Source organism: Psammomys obesus, unplaced genomic scaffold (assembly GCF_907164565.1).
Source record: "Psammomys obesus unplaced genomic scaffold, mPsaObe1.curated_primary_1811, whole genome shotgun sequence".
NCBI classification, from domain to species: domain Eukaryota; kingdom Metazoa; phylum Chordata; class Mammalia; order Rodentia; family Muridae; genus Psammomys; species Psammomys obesus.
In genome coordinates, this window is record NW_026596073.1 from 998,647 (window position 1) to 1,020,037 (window position 21,391).

General features: G+C 37.1%; 1 protein-coding gene across 1 annotated transcript in view; it reads right to left on the minus strand.

Annotated features, from left to right (window-relative positions):
• Window positions 1-21,391, minus strand: part of Acss3 (acyl-CoA synthetase short chain family member 3) — a 179,364-nt gene that overhangs the window by 55,315 nt on the left and 102,658 nt on the right. The window contains exons 3-5 of the mRNA XM_055626191.1: window positions 11,202-11,390; window positions 5,797-5,931; window positions 1,491-1,665 (exon numbers count right to left, since the gene is read on the minus strand). Of these exons, the coding sequence (XP_055482166.1) occupies window positions 1,491-1,665; window positions 5,797-5,931; window positions 11,202-11,390 (499 nt within the window). The remainder of the gene's footprint in view (window positions 1-1,490; window positions 1,666-5,796; window positions 5,932-11,201; window positions 11,391-21,391) is intronic.

Sequence of the window (21,391 nt, forward strand, 5' to 3'; positions counted from 1 at the left end):
TTTTTTTTTGCTTTGCAAAAGCAGCTTTCATGAGAGATGGATGAAAAGATGTCAAGTATCTCCTTATTGTACAACTTATGTATACACCAATGGGTGTATACATTGGATAGATTGACTCTGACCCAAACTGTCTTAACTTCAACCTCATTTTTATAGTAAAATACCAAATTATCCTTAGTCATAAGTCTATTTTAAGACTGACAAGATGGTCAGAAGGTGAAAGTACTTGTCACTCAGTGTGATGTCCTGTGTTTTATCACTAAAACCCATATAACAGAAGGAGAGAATAAACTCTCCTGTCTTGTCCTCTAATTTTCACATGCATGCTATGGCATACAGTGAAACTCTTTATATACACACATGCACAAAAAGTAAACAAATGTGAAAAATATATTTCATGATGTATAGAACCTATACTATAATTTAAAAAAGAAAAGAAAATTATTTTCAAATAATAATTTAAACATATAATTAATTATATGTTAAATAAATAATTTATAAAATTATGTCTTTCAAATGTATCTTTTACTTTGGATACAAGCATAGTGGCACAAACTTTAACATACTGTTAAGTTATATATATATATATATATATATATATATATATATATATATATATATACACACACACATACACACATATAGTCAAACCAATCAATAGTCAATTACCTGCATATTGATTTTACCAGCTTACCAAAGTAAGTATTTATTGTTGACAGCCAATAATTTTGAAAAAAAAAGAGGATGAAAGTCTTTCCTTTAAAAGTATTTGTACAAAATTCATGCAAGAAATAAAAGAAATGTGTCTAAGCATCAAGCTACAGCTTGAAAACATTTTCATTCCTTAATCAGACAGATTATCAAAACAGGGAACAGGACAAGGGCCTACCACAGAGGGCCTCTGAAAGACCCTACCCAGCTGGGTAGTGAAGTAAATGCTGAGCCTCATAGCCAAACTTTGGGCAGAGTGCAGGAAAATCTTATGGAAGAAAGGGGGAGATGAAAGACCTGGAGGGGACTGAGCTCCACAAGGGGAGCAACAGAATAAAAAAAAAATATCTGAGCACAGGGGTCTCTTCTGAGACTGATACTCCAACCAAGGACCATACATGGAAACAAATTCAAACTCCTGCACAGATGTAGCCCATGGCAGTTCAATCCCAAGTGGGTTCCATTGTTATAGGAACAGGGACTGTCTCTAACCTGAACTCAGTGGCTGGCTCTTTGATCACCTTCCCCTGAGTGGCGAACAGCCTTACCAGGCCACAGAGGAAGACAATGCAGCCAATCCTGATGAGACATGATTGATAGGTTAGGGTCAGATGGAAAGGGAGGAGGACTTCACCTATTAGGGGGAGGGGCATGGGAGGAGAAGAGGGCAGGAAGGTGGGATTTGGAGTGGACTAAGAAGGAGGCCACAGCTGGGATAAAAAGTGAATAAGTTATAATAAATAAAAAAATTAATATAAAAAATAAAAGAAAAAGAAAACCTGCCATTGTGCATATCACAAAGAAAGCAAATACCTTAGGTAGCCCAGTTGTCCCAGATGTGTAGAGAATATACAATGGATGTTCTGAGAGAACAGGCACACAGTCATGAGACTGGGCTTTTGCCATTTCTTCTTCCCAATCAAGATCTCGACCTGACATCAAAGGAACTTTCTCCTGCACAGAAAAATTTAGAAATGTGCACAGTAAATAGGAGATGGAGTTACTGGAGAACCAATGAATAGCTCAATCTTTAGGTCTGAGCATCCATTAGAAAGCTGCACCTTTATGACACTAAGCATTGCTTGTGTGAACAAATCTCAAAATTAAAAGACAAGGCAAAGACTTTATAAACTACATTTTGGTACAACCCAGTGGTTTGATGTTAGTTTCCCTCGTGAGGGTTTTTACTGAGCTCTATGGCTACCTTAACAATCCAATGTGATGCTGTCATGTTTTGATGAATCTTTGGGCTTATTTAACTCACAGATAGGTTTCCAAACATGAATGTGCACAGGTAACTTAAAAAACGAAAGTCAAGCTTGATATTTTAATTTTGAAGCTCTGTCTTCACCAGGAAACATCAGCTAATACACTGAAATATTTTTATATAGTGACATTCAGGAGTAACAGTAGAGCTACCTTTGCAATAGGGCAACTCAAGCCATGTTCAGGAATAAGAAAGAGTTCCATGTGTGTTTTCTCTAGAGAGAAACCAATTTTTAAGTAAAACAGAGTAAATGACATGGCCAAAATGCTTTACTCCTTCTCAGTCACTAATGTGCTAGAAAACAAAACAAAATTACTATTTTTCCTTCCTCAATATCAAAGCTATTTTTAAATTTTGTGAAAACTGCCATATCATAAATGGACATGACCTTAAGCAACTTAAACTGCCATTAAGTTGGCAGAGAAGTGAAGAAAAAGGAGTAGGGCTTGTGGAAATGAGTACCTACAGGTATCTAGATAAGACAGCAGGTTGGCATTCTTGAAATAGCCAGATTCCTTATCAAGAAGGGTTTTGTTTTGTTTTGAAACATGGTCTAACTCTGCATCTTTAGCTTGCCTCAAGCTACTTATGCAGATTTGGCTGACATCAAAATCATAGAGATTTGTCTGCCTCTGCCTTAGGAGTTCTGGGATTAAAGACATAGACCTGCCATAACAGGATGTTTATAGGTAAGAAATATGTAAACACAGGGAGATAGAACTCAGTTACACAAAGTTCAGTAAAGCAAATGAGCAACATAGCCAGACATGTATATAACTATTGTCTTCATCAAGATGGTATCTGGGCTAAGCTAACAGGCTCTGGAGCATTCACAGAAAAAAAAAATAATTTCCATTTTCCAGAATCCCTATTGGTAACCAGAACTATGACAACTTGTCAAAAAATTAAATATGCACATTTACAAATTATGGATCAAGGTAGTATCACAAATACAACATGTCTGAATAAATCCACTTGTATATAAAGAACTGAACTGTACATCATTTGTAAAGTTTATATTTCAAGCATAGCTGAATTCTCTTGCTTCCTTTGGAAAGGTACTAGCTAATATCACTTAAGTAAATAAAACAGTTAACTGTGAACAAACCATGTTTCCATTTCTTTTTATGCATGAGGAAAACATAACAAATTTCAAATTACCAAAGCTTTAACATCATAACTGTAGAGCAGTTAAGATCATCATACTGCAAAATGAAAACTGAGTTGTGGTTACAAATATTTTTTTACAAGCCTCTAATGAAATGGGCACTAGAATAAATGGTTATTTTTAGGGTATAAAATATGTGTAAGGGAAATGGTCTGAGGAAACGGAAGAGTAGCAACATTAACATATGTTATATAAAACGTGTGTGTGTGTGTGTGTGTGTGTGTGGTCAATTCTTCCTATACGTTAGAATTCTTAAGCACCTATATTTATAAAGTATCATGGTGACAAGTGATAATCTTCAGTGTATGTCATAGTTTGCCTGAGGCTTAAGAGTAGCAGCAAAACTTTTATGTCATTTGGCAAAGGTGAATGTTAGTTAATAAGATGCAATATCCAGCCCCATCATCTGTTCCTCTTAAATTCAAAGCAAGCCCAATTCACTGGGTTTAATTACTGTCTAAACAGTAGGTCTCATAAAAAGATAAGATACACTAAAGCCTTCATCTGTACTGCTCAAGAGGCACATTGGAGAAAGGGCAAAGAAGGAGGAAAGTGAAACAGTTATGTGGGGTGAGGAGCTAAGACAATTCTATAGAGAGAAGAGAATCATATTAAAATGTGAATAAAGAGAATGAAAATATAAACAAGATGTGCTTGTAGGGCAAAAGAAATAGCATGTACCTTGTTGTTTAAAAGTTATCAAACCAAAATTTGTACCTTGCTATACCACTTAGATATACTTTGGGTATATCTGTTCATGACTGTTTCTTCAGCAGGAAAATGTAACCAGTTACAAGACTTAACTCATTGATCTGCAAGAACTAAGTAAGCAAAGGCACTTGAAAACACTTCACATGGTTCCTAGTCTAACATAAGTCCTTAATAAAGCCTAAGGGAATTCATATCTTAGCAGGAATAGTAGACACTCTAATAAAAAACACTCCTGTGAGCATGTTTCTGCCATTCCTCCACCTTACCCTTACCTAGACTCTGCTGAGTGGCTGACTTCATGTTCCTTGATTTAAAAGGAGACAAAGCCTTTAAAAAAAAGTGCTTGAAAGAAACTTAGCATTCTTTTCTGAGACAGTAGGAACATTAAATTCCCTGAGTGCAGCAGTTCATGAACCAGAGCGCTGAAACTCCATGAGGGAATTTAATGTGGCAATGTTTCTTGTTATACGCTCATCAAAATGACAAAGTCTAGTCTTAGAACTTGTCAATTAACTACTTTCTGCTGAAAACCTCTCAAGAGGTCTGGCAAAGGAATGTTTGTGAGTTTGTAATTTATCTTTTGCAAAATGCATAATAATCTTTTAAAAAACAAAACTCATTCCTATTGCACGTAGTTGGAGAGTTGACTGGAGATAGAAACAAGATGCCCATCAAGGCCAAGGTGACAAGGAAAAGTATAAAATAATGTCATTACTATAATCTTTCATCCTCCATGGATCACAGGAAAATTTGTCTGTGTAGAATAATAATTTTTTTGAACACAGCCTATCTCTGGCTGAAAAAGCACCTTTCCTCAATTATTAAAAGATAACTTGCATATAGACTAATCATATCTTTCCAACAGGTCATGCAGTGAAGGGGTGAAGAACATACTCACAGTGGCCAATCCTGCAAAGCAGGTTACTTCACCTTTTTAAAATTTAATTTAATTTATATATTTATTTGTTTATTATAATTTATTCACTTTGTATCCCTGCTGCAGCCCCCTCCCTCATCTCCCCTCAGTCTCACCCATCCTCCCTCTTCTTCCCCTATGCCCTTTCCCTAGTCCCTTCATAGGTTAGAACCTCCACCCCTTCTATCTGATCCTGGTTTACTAGGTCTCATTAAGTCTGCTGCATCATCTTCCTCTGTAGACTGGTAAGCCTGCACCCCCCAGGAGGAGGTGATCAAAGTACAGGTCACTGAGTTCAAATTAGAGATAGCCCCTGTACCCCTTACTAGGTGACCTACTTGGAAACTGAGCAGTATGGGCTTCCTCTAGGCAGGGTTCTCGATGCGTGACCCCCTGGGCCCTGGGTTTTTCTGACTCTGTTGTTCTCCATGTGGAGTACCTATCCCTTCCAGATCTTTCTATCTCCTTCTTCTTCCATAAGGATTCTGGCACTCTGCCCAAAGTTTGACTATCAGTCTCAGTATCCCCTTTGATACCCTGAAGGGTAGAGTCTTTCAGAGGTCTTCTGTGGAAGGCTCCTTCCCTGTTTCTTGTCTTCTCCTACTTCCAATGACTATCCTGTTTCATCTTAATGTACAGTGATTCCTCATTCTTAAATAAGAATTTCCTAATTCATACAATACCTGGAATTAATTTTTTATTTCTTCTAGAATCTTGAAAAAGATATCCTCAGTATCTTTCAAACCAAATAGTAGATAGTTAGTATGTACTAGTATTATCATAAAACTTAAAAGAATAAATGACAGCCTAGGAGAGTAATACACAAACCCAAAGTACTAATATCATCTGCATTTCTGTGCTTTATTACTTGCTATTTTCACTTAGTTTTCCATAGATACTATCATCCACAATATTTTCCCTCCCATAACTGCAATTATGTTCAATTGTAGTTTTCAAATGACCAAAACTAAAATTATCTTTGGTAGAATACCATCAGAAAGAAGAAAATTAGTTTCAAATTACCATATTTGGACGACTGTAAATGAGAACTCTGTCTGGTATGTGTTGTCCTATTTTTAATGCTTCTTCTAGAAGTGGGATGTATTCTACCTTCCTTCCAGGTTCAATCCCAAAGGATGCTGTAACAACCACCTTAGGCTAAAATGGGAAGAAGACAAAAAAGGAAACATTGTAACAATTCTAGTGAAGGTGACCATAATATTGCAGCATAGACTGTCAATTTGACATTTTGAAAGAAATCTCTGGCTTCTGTTTGCTATTAAATAAATAACCTAAAAACCCAAAAAGTTCTTTTTCTAAATGTTTATAAGCCTAAATACTTATACATAAATATCATCTGTTCATAATTATACATACAATTATATTTAGGGTTTATAAATATGAACTATATAAAATAACTTCCAATGAATTCATTAAGCCAAATAAATCTCCCATGATCCAGTGAAATGTTCTGTCATACTCACACACACACAAACATATATTCAAATGCAAACACATACACACACAATGATTTCTTTACAGGAATATGGTATCTCTTAAGCAGCAAAAACAAATCAAGTTACAATCAGAAAGCTTTTTTCAGGTTTTCTGTATAAATGTTGCCTCTGAAATAACACTAAGTAGGCAATCCAAAACTTTCATTGGTTTTGGTGATTTTTTCCCTCATTCTTAACACATAATTATGTTAGCACATATTATATAGTGTTATACTATATTGTTATATTAATAATATTTTTGAGACAGGGTCTCACTATGCAGCTCTAGCTGTCCTAGAACTCACTTCACAGATCAGGCAGCCCTCAAAATCACAGAGATCTACCTGCCTTTGCCTCCTGAGTACTGAGACTAAGGGGGGGGGTGCCACATGCCTGCCTTACATTATTTTCCTTGTAAGGGACCCCAAATATCTCACAAGTCGAGGACTCGCTCAGGTCACTGAGGTACACTCTCATTTACAGGTCCGGTGTATTGGAAGATGTCTCTGGAATGTCTGTGTTAATCTCCTTTCTCTGGGACATGCTGGGTATGTCTCACATATACAATGACAGTCTGCACATTCCTTTCCCTCCTAACACAGTAAGATTTCCAATGACAAATTTGGGATGTCAGTTATCTTTGTGTCTCTTCTGCCTCACACAGTGCTTACTACACCAACAGCAAGCATGAGTCAAACCCAAATTTCTCAATAATTTATATAAAAATGTACATCTTTATTTTTGTTATTAGATCATTCCAAAGACAAGCTGCTGTGTAATAAATTAATCAGGAGACAGTTAGTCACTCCATGATTTTGTATTGATTCTTAAATTCTGATTTCTAGTTACAATATGGTTTGGGGAAGGTTTAGACTATGTCAAATGTATGTTCATAAAGTCAATTTTACATTTTGAATGACACTTAATATTCATGGAGCTGGAGCTCACTGTAGTTACATAATTTGCCTCAGGTTAAAGATGGTAGAGATAGAGAGAGCCGGTTCTGTCTGGCTTCAGAAACTTTCTATATCAGTATAGCAAGCTGACATTTTTGAAAAAGATGGAGAGAGAAAATAGAAACAATTCTTGTTTCATTTTATTATCCTGGAATGCCACATATATTAGTTTAGTCCACATTTTTTTTAATTTAATGGTTGTGAGCATAAGTACTTGATAACATTTCTTAAGATTAGAATTTGGAACAAACAAAAGTAAGCTATTCAATAGGTAAAGAGAACTTATAAACTTATGACAAAGAAGTCAGTTAGACTCTTACTCTGGGAAATAATCCTTTTCATATTTCAATTACTGGTGTCTATCAGGTTTTTATGGGGTTTGGACCAACTTCTCAGAATATACCATTTCCATATTTATTTGTTAAAGTAATTTTATCTTATTTTTAAATTCATGACATAAAAACAGGCATTTCTTTTTTGATTTGTTTATTTATTTCTATATATATAAATTTTTATATTAATCACAGGTTATTTACTTTGTATCCCAGCTGTAGCCCCCTCCCTCATTCCCTTCCAATCCCACCCTTTCTCCCTCATCTCCTCCCTGCCCCTTTCCAAGTTCACTGACAGGGGAGGTCCTCCTCCCCTTCCATCTGACCCTAGTTTATCAGGTCTCATCAGGGCTGGCTGCAATGTTCTCCTCTGTGGCCTAGCAAGGCTGCTCCTTCCTCAGGGTGGGGGAATCAAAGAGCCAGCTATTGAGTTGATGTCAGAACCAGTCCCTGTTCCCCTTACTAGGAAAACCCAGTTGGATACTGAGTTACCAGGGACTACATCTGAGCAGGGTTCTAGGTTATATCCATACATGGTCCTTGGTTGGAGAATCAGTCTCATAAAGGACCCCTGTGCCCTGATATATTCGGTCCTTGTGGAGCTCCTGTCCTCTCCAGGTTGTACTAAGTCCCCCTTCTTTCATAAGATTCCCTGCACTCTGCCAAAGGTTTGGTTATGAGTCTCAGCTTCTGCTTTGATACACTGCTAGGTAGAGTCTTTCAGATGCCCCCAAAACAGGCATTTCCACTCATGAATTTATGTAAATTTGACATGATGAATGCCTTTGCACATAAGAACGAGCACTGTTTTCTAAATCCATTAACAAAGTTAAGTAAGTGTGCATGTACATGTGTTGTGAATAAAACTCCTCCAATGAGATAGCATAAAGAAGACTTTGTATTTTTGTATATATTAATTTTCCATATGTTATAAGAAAACTTTTGTATTATTTAAGGAAGTAATTGTGTTTGTCTAAATAAAGTTTAGAATTTCTGTAGCTAAAACCTGGAGTCTACAAGCCTCCTCAAAAATCTTTTTCCTCTGATTTGCAGGTCAGTGGCTGACAATTTCTTTAGATTTTTTTTTCGATGAGGTTTACTTATCTCAATATGTTTTTAAAAATAAAAGCAAATAGTAAGAGCTGGAGAGGACAGGAACCCCACAAGGAGAGCAACAGAACCAGAAAATTTGAGGACTGGGGTCTTCCCAGAGACTCATACTCCAACCAAGTACCAGGCATGGAGATCACCAGAACCCCTGCACAGATGTAGCCCATGGCAGTTCAGTGTCCAAGTGGGTTCCATAGTAATGGGAAGAGGATCTGCCTCTGATAGGAACTGATTGGCCTGCTCTTTGATCACTTCCCCCTGAGTGGGGAGCAGCCTTACCAGGCCACAGAGGAAGACAATGCAGCCACTCCTGATGAGACCTAATAGACTAGGATCAGAAGGAAGGAAAAGAAGACCTCCCTAATCAGTGGACTTGGAGAGGGGCATGCGTGAAGAAGGGGAAGGAAGGGTGGTACCGGGAGGGGAGAGGGGGGGGCTTATGGGGGGATACAAAGTGAATAAAGTAAAATTAATAAAATAAAACAAATAAAAGCAAACAAACAAATCACAAAACCAACAAACTCAGGTGGTTGATTAACAATTTTTTTTTCCAGTAGTAATACCTAAATTGATTTTCAGATGTAGCTGATATGCAAAGTCTTATTCTGTCCCTGCCTCTCAGGGTCTAATAGCCTAACTCCTTGACATGCTAAGAATATCTCCTTTGGGGCTTGTGTAACTGTAAAGTAAGACATCTCTTCTTTCCTTCTCTTCTTTCTTTCCTTCCTTCCTTCATCTTCGTATCACCATTTCCCCTACATATTTCAACTATTCGGCAAATAGACTACCTACCAAAGATTCTCGCTTAAGCTTCCAGAGTACCCCTCGCTGCAAGACTGTCTTCTAACATCACTAAAAGCTCTTGCCTGCTCAGAACTTTTCATTGTTATTTCTGTAGGTTAAGTAGAATCTGATTTACCGAACTCTCTCCATACTTTTTGTCACATAAATCTGCATCTGCAGTCTCTCTCCCAAATTAATCTCCTCTTTTATTTTTTGCCTCTATATCTTGATTTGTATTGTTTGTGCATCTCATTATCTCATTCTGTTCAATCAGGAAATCTTAGTCAAGATTCCATTCATCATCATCATCATCATCATCATCATCATTATTATTATTATTAATTTTAATATTCACCTTTTATCCCTGCTGTAGCCCCCTCCTGCTTCTCTTTCTCATCCCTCTCTGCTTTCCTCTTTTCCTTCCTAGTCCTCTTATGAGAGAGATCCTCCTCCCCTACCATCTGATCTTAGCCTATCAGGTCTCATCAGGATTGTTTGTATCCTCTTTCACTGTGGCTTAGTAAGGCCACCTTGCTTGCCATGGGGAGATGATCAAGAAGCAGGCAACCAAGTTCTTGGCAGAGACTGCCCCTGCTCTCCTTAGCAGGAAACTCCCATGGAGACTGAGCTTCCTATGGGCTACATCTGAGCTGGTGGGTCTAGGTCCTCTCCAGGCATGGCCTTTGGTTGTCAGTCTCTGCAGCCCTGCTCTAGGCCCAGATTTTTGGCTCTGTTGGATTCTTTGTATGGTTCCTAGGTCTTTCTATCTCCCCCTTCTTTTATAAGTATCCCTGCACTCTGCCCAAACTTTGGCTGTGAGTCTTAGCATCTGCTTCCATACCCTGCTAGATAGATTCTTTCAGAGGCCATCTGTGGTAGGCTCCTGTCCTGTTACCTTTAAATATTTCCATATTTCAGGAATCCCTCTTTAGGTAGCCAACAAAAAGAAAATGTCCCCACCTCCAAATTAGAAGTTTATTCTGGTTTTGTCAAGTTTTATTGTGACAAAGATATCCTCATCTCTATATGTACTCTCTGTGGCTACTTCAGTGCTACACTAACAGCTCAATTGCTACACCAGAAACACAGGAGCATAAAAATTCTAAAATATTACCTGTGTGATCCCTTACAGAAAAATATATGGTAACTTCTACCTAATTCATAAAATAATAATGACCAAAATCTTTAAATGAGTCATATAAGCCCATAAATCATATACTAGATGATTTAAGGTCAAGCCTCAAGAATCTTTCACAATGTCTTTATGGAATTTGTTATCTTAGTAACCAATTTAAACACATAACACAATCTTACAAATATTCCCTCTTAACCCTGTAGCTATATGTCAATCTCTGTAAGGATCATTTGTTACCTAGTTCTAAGAAAAGTATCAAGATTTAGAGGTATCTAGGGAGAAAGTTACTTATCACTTGTTTACCTCAGATGACTTATACACGTCAGAACACAAGATAACATGGGAGGCACACACTTCATCTCCTCCTATTTAATACTCCTCTAAACACCTAGCAGGATGTGTTTGATATGACACTCAGTCCAAAATTAATGTATAATGAACAGGTACATACAGAAAGGAAAGAAAGGAAGAAAGAAGGAAAGAATGAAGTAAAGAGAGAAAGAAAAAGAAAGAAGACTAATTTTAAGTATTCCATTTGAAAGGAAGAACAAACAGAAAATAGCTAAGCGGTATGCTATGGGCAGCTGAATGACTTGCTCCTAAAGAAAGCGCTTACCTTTGCATGATCAATGCGGGTACTTAATTCTTTGGAAGCAAATCCTCCAAATATGAGGCTGTGAATCGCTCCTATCCTTGCACATGCCAGCATGGCATATATTGCTTGTGGGATCATGGGCATATAGATGACCACCGTGTCACCCTTCTTGACACCCTGCTTGACCAGGACACCAGCCAGCTTAGAGACCTGTCATGAACAGTCATCAGAACTGTATCATTTCACTAAATTTGAAGTTGACATAGTAAATCTAGAATGCAGGCATCTATATTGCGGCAAATTAATGAAATGAGAAAAAAATGTACTTAATAATAAAGATGATGGTTTAGACATGGTGACCATTTCAATTTAAATAATTGCATATAAAAGTTTACAACTGTGTTGTCAGATATACTCTATGGCTTACGTTTACTTACTCATTCACAGTACAGCATATTTACTAAGCACCTAATCATTCCCAACTTGACATTTATAATTAGTGAATCATATGAAAAAGAAAAGTAGATTTTTTTTTCCTTTAAAGAGCTTACATTGTAAAGTCTTTTAAGCAAAGGGGAAAATAAAAGAGCTATAAATTTAAATATATGGAGCATTAACTGTGAAAATAAACACATTAAGGGAGAAAACAGAGCTACATACAGAAAATCAAATTAAGCCAATTTTTCTATATTGTTTTTCCCATATATAGGCTAGGCAATTTAAATTCAGAGGTAACATACAGCTAACCGGACGTCATATGCCTCTTTTACTGACCTCCTATTCTTTGCTTTTTTAATATCTCAAGAAAAATTTTTGTTAATATTTTATACTAAATATTTATACAAAATAATTACACAGCAATTTCCTTTTGGACCCAGTACACAGGCTTCTTTTCGCTTTTATCATGTGTTTGGGGATCATTTGTAAAAATGCCTTTTCTTTTAAAATGTGTTTTTCCAATTTCTAGTAAAAATGTAGCAAAACAGATCATAAGCACACACACAATTTACTGCAAGAAACCTTTCCACACCCAATTACAACAGGCTGTGTGCCCAGACTTCAGTATAAGTTCAACATTCTATCATTTGAAAGCTGTTCTTTCACTTTAAAATATTTCTTCTTAAATAGGAAGTGTTAGGCCTCCCTACCCCCTCTTCCTACACTCTCTCTTTCTCTTTCTCTCTCTCTACCTTCTCCTCAATTACTTGATAGATCATATCTGTAAATAAAATAAGGCAAAAATCTCTACCCTCTCCGTAATTAATTTTTAGCAGAATGAATAATAAGAATTAAAAGTAAGATAAAGATAATCAACTCTGTGAGAGAAGTAGGTATAACTGCCAATGGGACAATCAGGAGAGATATCACTAAGGAAGTCACATTTTAGCAAAGATACATAGAAGGATGAGAACAAGTGTATACCTATATATACACCATTTAAGACAGAGCAAATCAGAGAGCCACAGTTAAGGCACCTGAATTGCCTAGTGGGCAACCACAAGAATTATGTTGTTTTGAAAATGATTGTTCAGAAAAATGAGCAGAGGTGGCCCGAGAGAAGGAAGTGGGTCACGTAGTGGTTCTCTTCACTTGTTGCTGACTCTCTTTTCCGACAAGTTCGAACAACTCTAAACTCTGACCATGTTTCCCTAATGGTAAGGGCTCTGATAAAAGAGAAGGGGGGGGACACAAAAACAAAACAAAACAAAAAACCCACAAACAAACAAATGAATAAAAAACAGTAAAAAACAAAAAACAGTGTTTTATTTTTCCCAGTACAACAAACTAGATAGTGGACGACAACCAAGCAAAAAGCTATAATAGAAATAAACAGAGCACATACGTTTCACAAACGTGAATTCCATATAAAACTCAGAAATAAAAATAAACATCAGGGAGTTGTAGCTAACCAAAGAAGATGGTAAATGCCATTCACCTCTTCCACATTCATTGTGACATCTACTTAAGACTCTTTATTTGTCAACTATTTGATAAATTTTTATATTAGGTATATATCACTAAAGTTGATTTTCCATCTGATATCAAGAGCTATCCAAACCCTATGCAATCATGGTTATCTAATTATGGGTGTTACACTGCTAACATGGGGTCATGATGCTCTAAGCATAGTCAAAAGAAAGAAATTAAATTCCAATATTTACTTAGATACAACATTGAGTCTTCCCTTTAGAAATGACTGCAATAACCATGGTGTTGATATTAATTAAAGGCCATTTTAATGTACAAGGTTCCTATCCCAAGTCAATTTGTATGTTATGTACTATGTCTTCTGTAATTAAGTCAAGTCTTCAGAAAAAAAAAAGTAGAGATGATTAGAGTTAAAAATAATGAAATTTTAATCAAGAGGAGAAATCTCATATTAGCTTACAATACTAATAATTAAAGAAAAAGGAGGAAGAACAGAAGGAGAAAGAATAGGAGAACAGGAAACAGAAGATGAGATAAAAAGAAAAAGGAGAATTAAAGAAAATATATGAGAGCAACAGAACCAAGAAATCTGGGCACAGGGGTCTTTTCTGAGACTGATACTCTAAACAAGGACCTGCATGGAGATAACCTAGAACCCCTGCACAGATGCACCCTATGGCAGCTTGGTCTCCAAGTGGGTTCCCTAGTAAGGGGAACAGGGGCTGTCTCTGACATGAACTCAGTGGCTGGTTCTTTGATCACCTTCCCCTGACAGGGGAGCAGCCTTGTCAGGCCACAGAGAAGGACAATGCAGCCAGTCCTGATGAGACCTGATAAGCTAGGGACAGAAGGAAGGGGAGGAGAATCTCCCCTATCAGTAGACTGGGGAGGGGCATGGGAGGAAAAGAGGGAGGGAGGGTGAGAATGGGAGGGGTTGAGGGAGGGGGCTACAGCTGGAAAACAGAGTGAATAAACTGTAATAAAAATAAATTAATTAAAAAAGAAAATATATGAACAGTAGCATATACAAGACTGTAATAAAATATATATTTAAAACAATGTAGAAACAAAAATTATATAACTTACAGGGGAATTCACACATATTTTCCAATGTAACATATAGCTAATCAAGTAAAAGTTCCAAAATTTACAATTACAATAGATAAGCAATTAATAGTTTAATGACATTTAATGTATCCATTCTTTAAATTAAAAATTAGCCTGTGATTTATTAGGATTAATCAAAGAAAACTATATTTATAAGAAGAAAAGGGAAAGTATGCTCTTAATAATTATATGTTGCAAACCCTTCTCTAATCAATAACAAAAGTACAAGTTAACAACTAATATACATTACTACACTTGGGGACAAATGATATGTCTATAAAACGAAATTTCTGAAAATAACTGTTTCATTTTAGAGCCTATATTGATTATTGTTCATACACTCTGGCACTGCAGGGGACTCACTGACAAGTGTTCATTTTTAGTGACTAATTGTTGTTTGGCCAAGTACCAACTAAGTATCTGGGTAAATATCCATGAAAACTCATTTGAACATTATTTAAAATCTGAAATTAAACCAAACTATGTAACTAATATTTCAGGCATGCACATGTGTTCTTATTATATAATCATCTGCAACATGATACAATGCAGTATTATATCAGTTGTAAGATACGCCTCCTGACATCAGGAATGGTCATGCTATTAAACAAACAAACATGCAAAATAACAGTTCCCTAAGTATCATACCCTATGTAGTCAAGAGTGAAGTTTACTGTTACTTTTCTAAAGCAGAAAATAATAAATATTTTATATTTAATAATGACACTTTGACTTTTTGGAAGAAAAACTATGAAATATCATTCTACATTTAACTCAGTTATCTTACTGTCGGAAACATTTACTGTACTATTTCTTCTTGTAAAATAATCTCCTCCATTGAAGAAGTAAATATCATTACCGATATTTTCTCATTTCATTTTCTTCACATGTGAGTTTCTATCAATATTTAGCCATTTTAATAGTCTGCATTTGCAAGCACAGTGTAATTATTATTCAATTCATTTGATTCAAGCTTGAAATAAGTACAATTTCAATCATCTGTGTGCTTTCAAAACTAATGTGAATTCCATACTGTATTTCACAGAAAATTATTTCAATCTCATATTTCTATATGCTTATGTGCTCACAGTCTTGAAAAGTGATAGATTTTTCCATTTCTTCAATATTCACATCTTTAAACTTACATACAGATCATCAGAATTTATCACACTTTGAAAATAACACCTTGTTAATTTTAAAACAGTACTTTTACATAACAGGCAATTATTGATAAAGAAAAATAATTCCACACCAAAGAGTAACCCAAGGTCTAAAGAATGGAAAAGGCCATTGATGTCTATCATACACACAGCATGACTACAGTGCATGGAACAAAAAGAAAAGGAAATACACAGCCAAAGAATAGGCCCTCCCTCTGAAAGACTCTACCCAGCAATGTATTAAAGCAGATGCTGAGACTCATAACCAACGAATGGGCAGAGTGCAGGTAATCGTATGAAAGTAGGGGGAAGACTGGGAGATGACAGGAGCTCCACAAGAAGAGCAACAGAACCAAAATATCTGGGCACAGGGGTCTTTTCAGAGACTGATTCTCCAACCAAAGACCATTCATGGACATAATCTAGAATCCCTGCTCAGATGTAGCCTGTGGCAGCTCAGTATCCAAGTGGGTTCTCTAGTAAGGAGAATAGAATAGAGATTTTCTGTGACATGAACTCAGTGGCTTGCTCTTTGATCGCCCCCCCCCTCGAGGGGGAGAGCAGCGTTGCCAGGCCACAGAGGAGAACAATGCAGCTAGTCCTGATGAGACCTGATAGGCTAGGGTCAGATGGAAGGGGAGGAGGACCTCCCTCTCAGTGGACTTGGAGAGGGGCATGGGAGGATATGAGGGAGGAAGAGTGAGATTAGGAGAAAATGAGGGAGGGGGCTACAGCTGGGGTACAAAGTAAATAAAATGTAATTGATGCAAAAAATATAAATTTAATTAAAAAATGAATAGGCCCTCAATTTCTTATGTTTTTAAAACTATTTTGATATCTCTGAAATCTAGTTGTTAATAATTGGGGAATTATAATTTTCTGCTGCTTTTACTCACATGAAAATGTCTGCCAAATCACTTATTGTCCTTGAGAAAAGCAATGTGGTTCTAAATGTTTACAACAACATTTCATCATGGGGATTTGGGATGGTTAGAAAGCTCAGAAAAGGAAACCAAATACACCAAGTTGTTCAGGCCCATTGAGTTTAGACTTGTCCTATGAATACTGCGTTAGTCAGCTTCAACTTCTAAAACAAAATAACTGAAGAATTAAACATGGAAACAGAAAAAAATATTTCAGCTCAGAGTTCTAGAATTTAGAGTCTAAAAATACGCTGACCCAGGGTTTTGGGTCTCCAGCCTGGATATAATATTATACTGGGAAGATGAGGTGGAGAAAGCTACAAAATGCCATACTGGAAAATGCTGTGGATCTTTAAGATTTAAGGCCTATTGGGAGATCACTAGGTCATTAGAAATGTTCCTTTTAAGTGATCACTGAACCCTAATCTCTTCCTATCTCTCTGTAGTTTGTCACAGAGATACTCTCACTCTCCATTTCTCTTTTCTCTACAGTCCTTCTGTCCTCTTATCCTTGCTTTCCCCAGGTCTGATCTCCACCCTCTTAACTCTCTGTGCCCCCTCTCCTACATTGTTTCCTCCCTCCAGCCACTACATCTGTCTATTCTATCTCCCTTTCCAAGTGAGATTTATCATCCTCCCTTGGATCCTCTATGTTTCTCTGAGTCTGTGCCTCGCAGTATGCTTAATCCTGCATTATATGGCTAAAATTCATTTGTAAGTGAGTACACAGCATGCATGTCTTTCTGGATCTAGGTTACCTCATTCAGGATGATCTTTTCTAGTTCCATTCGTTTGCCTGCAGATTTCATGATTTGTTTGTTTTTAATAGCTGAGTAGTATTACATTGTGTAAATGTGCCACAGTTTCTTTATCCATTCTTCGGTTGAGGGACATCTAGGTTGTTTCGAGATTCCGGCTGTTTTGAATAAAACTGTAGTGAACATAGTTGAGCAAATGTCCTTGTTGTATGGTGGAGCATCTTTTGGGTATATTCCCAGGAGTGGTAGAGCTGGGTCTTGAGGTAAAGCTATTCCCAATTTTCAGAGAAAGGGACAGATTGATTTCCAAAGTGGTTGTACAAGTTTACACCCCCACCCAGTAATGAGGGGGGGTTCCTTTTTCTCCACAACCTCTCCAGCATGTGTTGTCACTTCAGTTTTGATCTTAGCTATTCAGACTAAGTACATATGTAACATGGAATCTCAGAGGACTTTTGATTTGCATTTTCCTGATGACTAAGGAAATTGAATATTTCTTTAAGTACTTCTAGGACATTCAAGATTCCTCCATTGAGAATGCTCTGTTTAGTTCTGTGCCACATTGTTTAATTCAGTTATTTTGTTTATTGCTGTTTGATTTGTTGAGCTTATTATATATTTGAATATTAGTCATTGTCAGATGTAGGATTAGTGTTCTCGAAAGAACAATTCTAAACTTCATATGTAAAAACAAATAACTCAGAATATCTAAAACAATCCTATACAATAAAAGAACTCCTGGAAGTATCTCAATTCCTGATCTCAAGCTACACAACACAGCAATAATAATAAAAAAATTGCATGGTACTGGCATAGAAATAGACTGGGTGATCAATAGAATTGAATCGAAGACCCAGAAATAAACTCACATATCTATGGTCACTTGATTTTTAACAAAAGAGTCAAAACCATACAATGGAAAAAAGAAAACATCTTCAACAAAAAGTACTGGCCTAACTAGAAGGCTACATGTTTAAAAAATGAAAATATATTAAATTTTTTGTTTGTTTTCTTTTTTTTAGATGGCAACTTGAACACTATGAGTAAAATTTCCTAAAATAAGCATGATATATTTTGAGCTAAATATCTTTTATGATTTAACTCCTGTTTCCTCTTCTGTGGTCTTACACTTTTTTAATTTTTATTAATTATAGTTTATTCACTTTGTATTCCCCCTGGAGCTTTCTCCCTCCTCCCCTCCCAGTCCTACCCTCCCTCCCTCTTTCCCACCTGTGCCCCTTCCCCAGCCCACTCATAAGGGAGGTCCTCCTCCCCTTCCCTCTGATCCTAGTCTATCAGGTCTCATCAGGAATGGTTTCATTGTCTTCCTCTGTGGCCTGCTAAGGCTGTTCCCCCCTCAGGGGGAGGTGATCAAAGAGCAGGCCAATCATTTCCTGGTCAGAGACAGGAAATGTCCCCATTACAATGAAACCCACTTGGACACTGAGCTGCATGGGCTACCTCTGTGCAGGGGTTCTAGGCCATCTCCATGAATGGTCCTTGGCTGGAGTATCACTCTCAGAAAAGACCCCTATGCCCAAACTTTTTGGATCTGTTGCTCTCCTTGTGAAGCTCCTGTCCTCTCCAGGTCTTATTATCTCCCACTTCTTTCATAAGACTCCCTCTCCAAAGTTTGGCTATGACTCTCATCATCTGCCTTGATACTCTGCCAGGTAGAGCTTTTTAAAAAAAAAAAATGTAGTGTTTACTAATGTATAACAGCATGAAATTTCTACACCACCTAATTTTTAAAGATAATTTCTAAGCATCCAAACAGAATTATTTTCTACATTTTATGGATTTTAATGTGAAACAGATCTGATTGAAATCAAATTCATAGAAATTATTTACTATTTTCTAGTGAAAGTATGAATTTCTGGCAAATAAATATTCCTCAATTCAGCCATGGACAAAAGCATTATATTCAAATAAAACATAAAACTATTTTTTTTTAAAAAATGCAACTACTACCCAACATTTGCCTTCAAATTTCATGATTTCCTTCTTTATAATTGCTAAGTACTATTCCATTGTATAAATACAGTACATTGTATAAATACACTTTCTATCGCCATTCATTCCATATCCATATTCCATTGAGGGTCATCTAGGTTGTTTCCAGATTCTGGCTGTTACACAGAAAGCTGCTTTGAACATATTTGGGAAAATGTCCTTATTGAATAGTAGGATATCTTCTGAGTATATGCCTAGGAGTGGTATAGTTAGATTTTGAGGTAGCACAATTCCTATTGGAGAAAGAACCAGATTGATTTCAAAAGTGGTTGTACAAGGTTACATTCCAAACACCAGTGGAGGAGGGTTCCCTTTTCTCCACATCCTCTCCAGCATGCATCATCCCTTGAGTTTTTTATCTTAGCCATTCTGATGGGTATGAGGTAAATCTCAGGGTCCTTTTGATTTGCATTTCCTGAATGACTAAGAATGATGAGCATTTTTTAAAGTGTTCCTCTGTCATTTGATATTCTGCTGTTGAGAATTCTCTGTTCGGCTCTGTACCCCATTTTTAATTTGATTACTTGGTTTGTTGGTGTTTAAGTTCTTCAGTTATCTATTCTGAATATTAACCCTCTGTCAGATGGTAAAGATCTTTTCCCAGTCTGTAGGCTGTCATTTTGTTCTGATGACAGTGTCCTTTGCTTTACACAAGTTTTTCAGTTCCGTGAGGTCCCATTTATTAATTGTTGATCTTAGAGCCTGTGTTGTTGGTGTTCTGTTCAGGAAGTTGGTTCCTGTGCCAATGAGTTCTTTAGTGTGTCTAGTTTTATGTTGATGTCTTTGATCCACTTGTACTTTAACTTTGTGCAGAATGACAAATATGTGTCTATTTGCATTTTTCTACATGTAGACATCCAGTTAGACTAGCACCATTTGTTGAAGATGCTGTCTTTTAAGCTAAGCAAGAAGGAGGACCCTGGGTAAGATGGTCAATCCTCATTCAGAAAGCAAATGGGATAGTCATCAGAAGAAAGTGAAAATAAGGAACAAGACAGGAGCCTACCACAGAGCATCTCTGAAAGATGCTACCCAGAACCATATCAAAGCAGATGCTGAGGTTCATAGACAAATTTTGGGCAGCATGCAAGGAATCTTATGAAAGAAGGGGGAGACAGAAAGACCTGGAAAGGTCTGGAGCTCCACAAGGAGACCAACAGAACCAAAATATCTGGGCCTAGGAGTCTTTTTTAAGACTGATACTCCAACCAAGGACCATTCATGGAGATAACCTAGAACCCCTGCTCAGATGTAGCCTGTGGCAGCTCAGTCTCCAAATGGGCTCCCTAATAAGAGGAGCAGGGGCTATCTCTGACATGAACTCAGTGGCTGGCTCTTTGATCACCTCCCTATGAGGAGGGAGCAGCCTTACCAGGCCACAGAGGAAGACTATGGAAGACAGTCCTGATGAGACCTGATAAGCTAGGGTCAGGTGGAAGGGGAGGAGGTCCTCCACTATCAGTGGACTGGAGAAAGGGCATGTGAGGAGATAAGAGAGGTTGGGCAGAATTGGGAGGAGATGAGGGTAGGGCAACAGCTGGGATACAAAGTGAATAAACTGTAATAAATTAAAAAAAATTATATTAGGGTATTCCTGCCTGTCATGCAGGAGACTTGGGTTGGATTCCCTAATGGAGAGACATGACATGCTTTAAAAAAAAATAGTAGACATAGAATAATAAAGTTTTTTCTCCCTCTCAAAAAAAAATTATATTAAAAAAGAAAGAAAGATTATAGCAACTTAATCAAAAGAATACAAAAAATGTTATAAATATTTGAATATATTTACTCATCCTGAGTGAAGTAACCCAGAAGCAGAAAGACACATATGATATATACTCACTAATAACTTAATATTAGCCATATAATTTAAGATAAACATACTAACTCTATAGTCCTAAAAAGCTAAACAACAAGGAGAACCCTAGGGAAGATGATTATTCCTCATTCAGAATGGGAAACAGGATAGATATGAGAAGTAGGAGAAGATAAGGAACAGGACACGAGCCTTCCAGAGAGGACTTCTGAAAGATTCTACCCATCAGAGTCTTGAAGAAGATACTGAGATTCATAGCCAAACTTTGGGCAGAGTGCCAGAATCCTTATGGAAGAAGAAGGAGATACAAAGTTCTGGAGGAGACAGGAACTCCACAAGGAGAACAACAGAGTCAAAATACATGGACCCAGGGGGTCCTACAAAGACTGATGCTCCAACAAAGAACCATGCATGGAGAGGACCTAGACCCCCTATTCAAAGGAAGCTCACTGGCAGCTCAGTTTCCAAGTTTCTCTAGTAAGGGGAGCAGGGGCTGTCTCTGTCA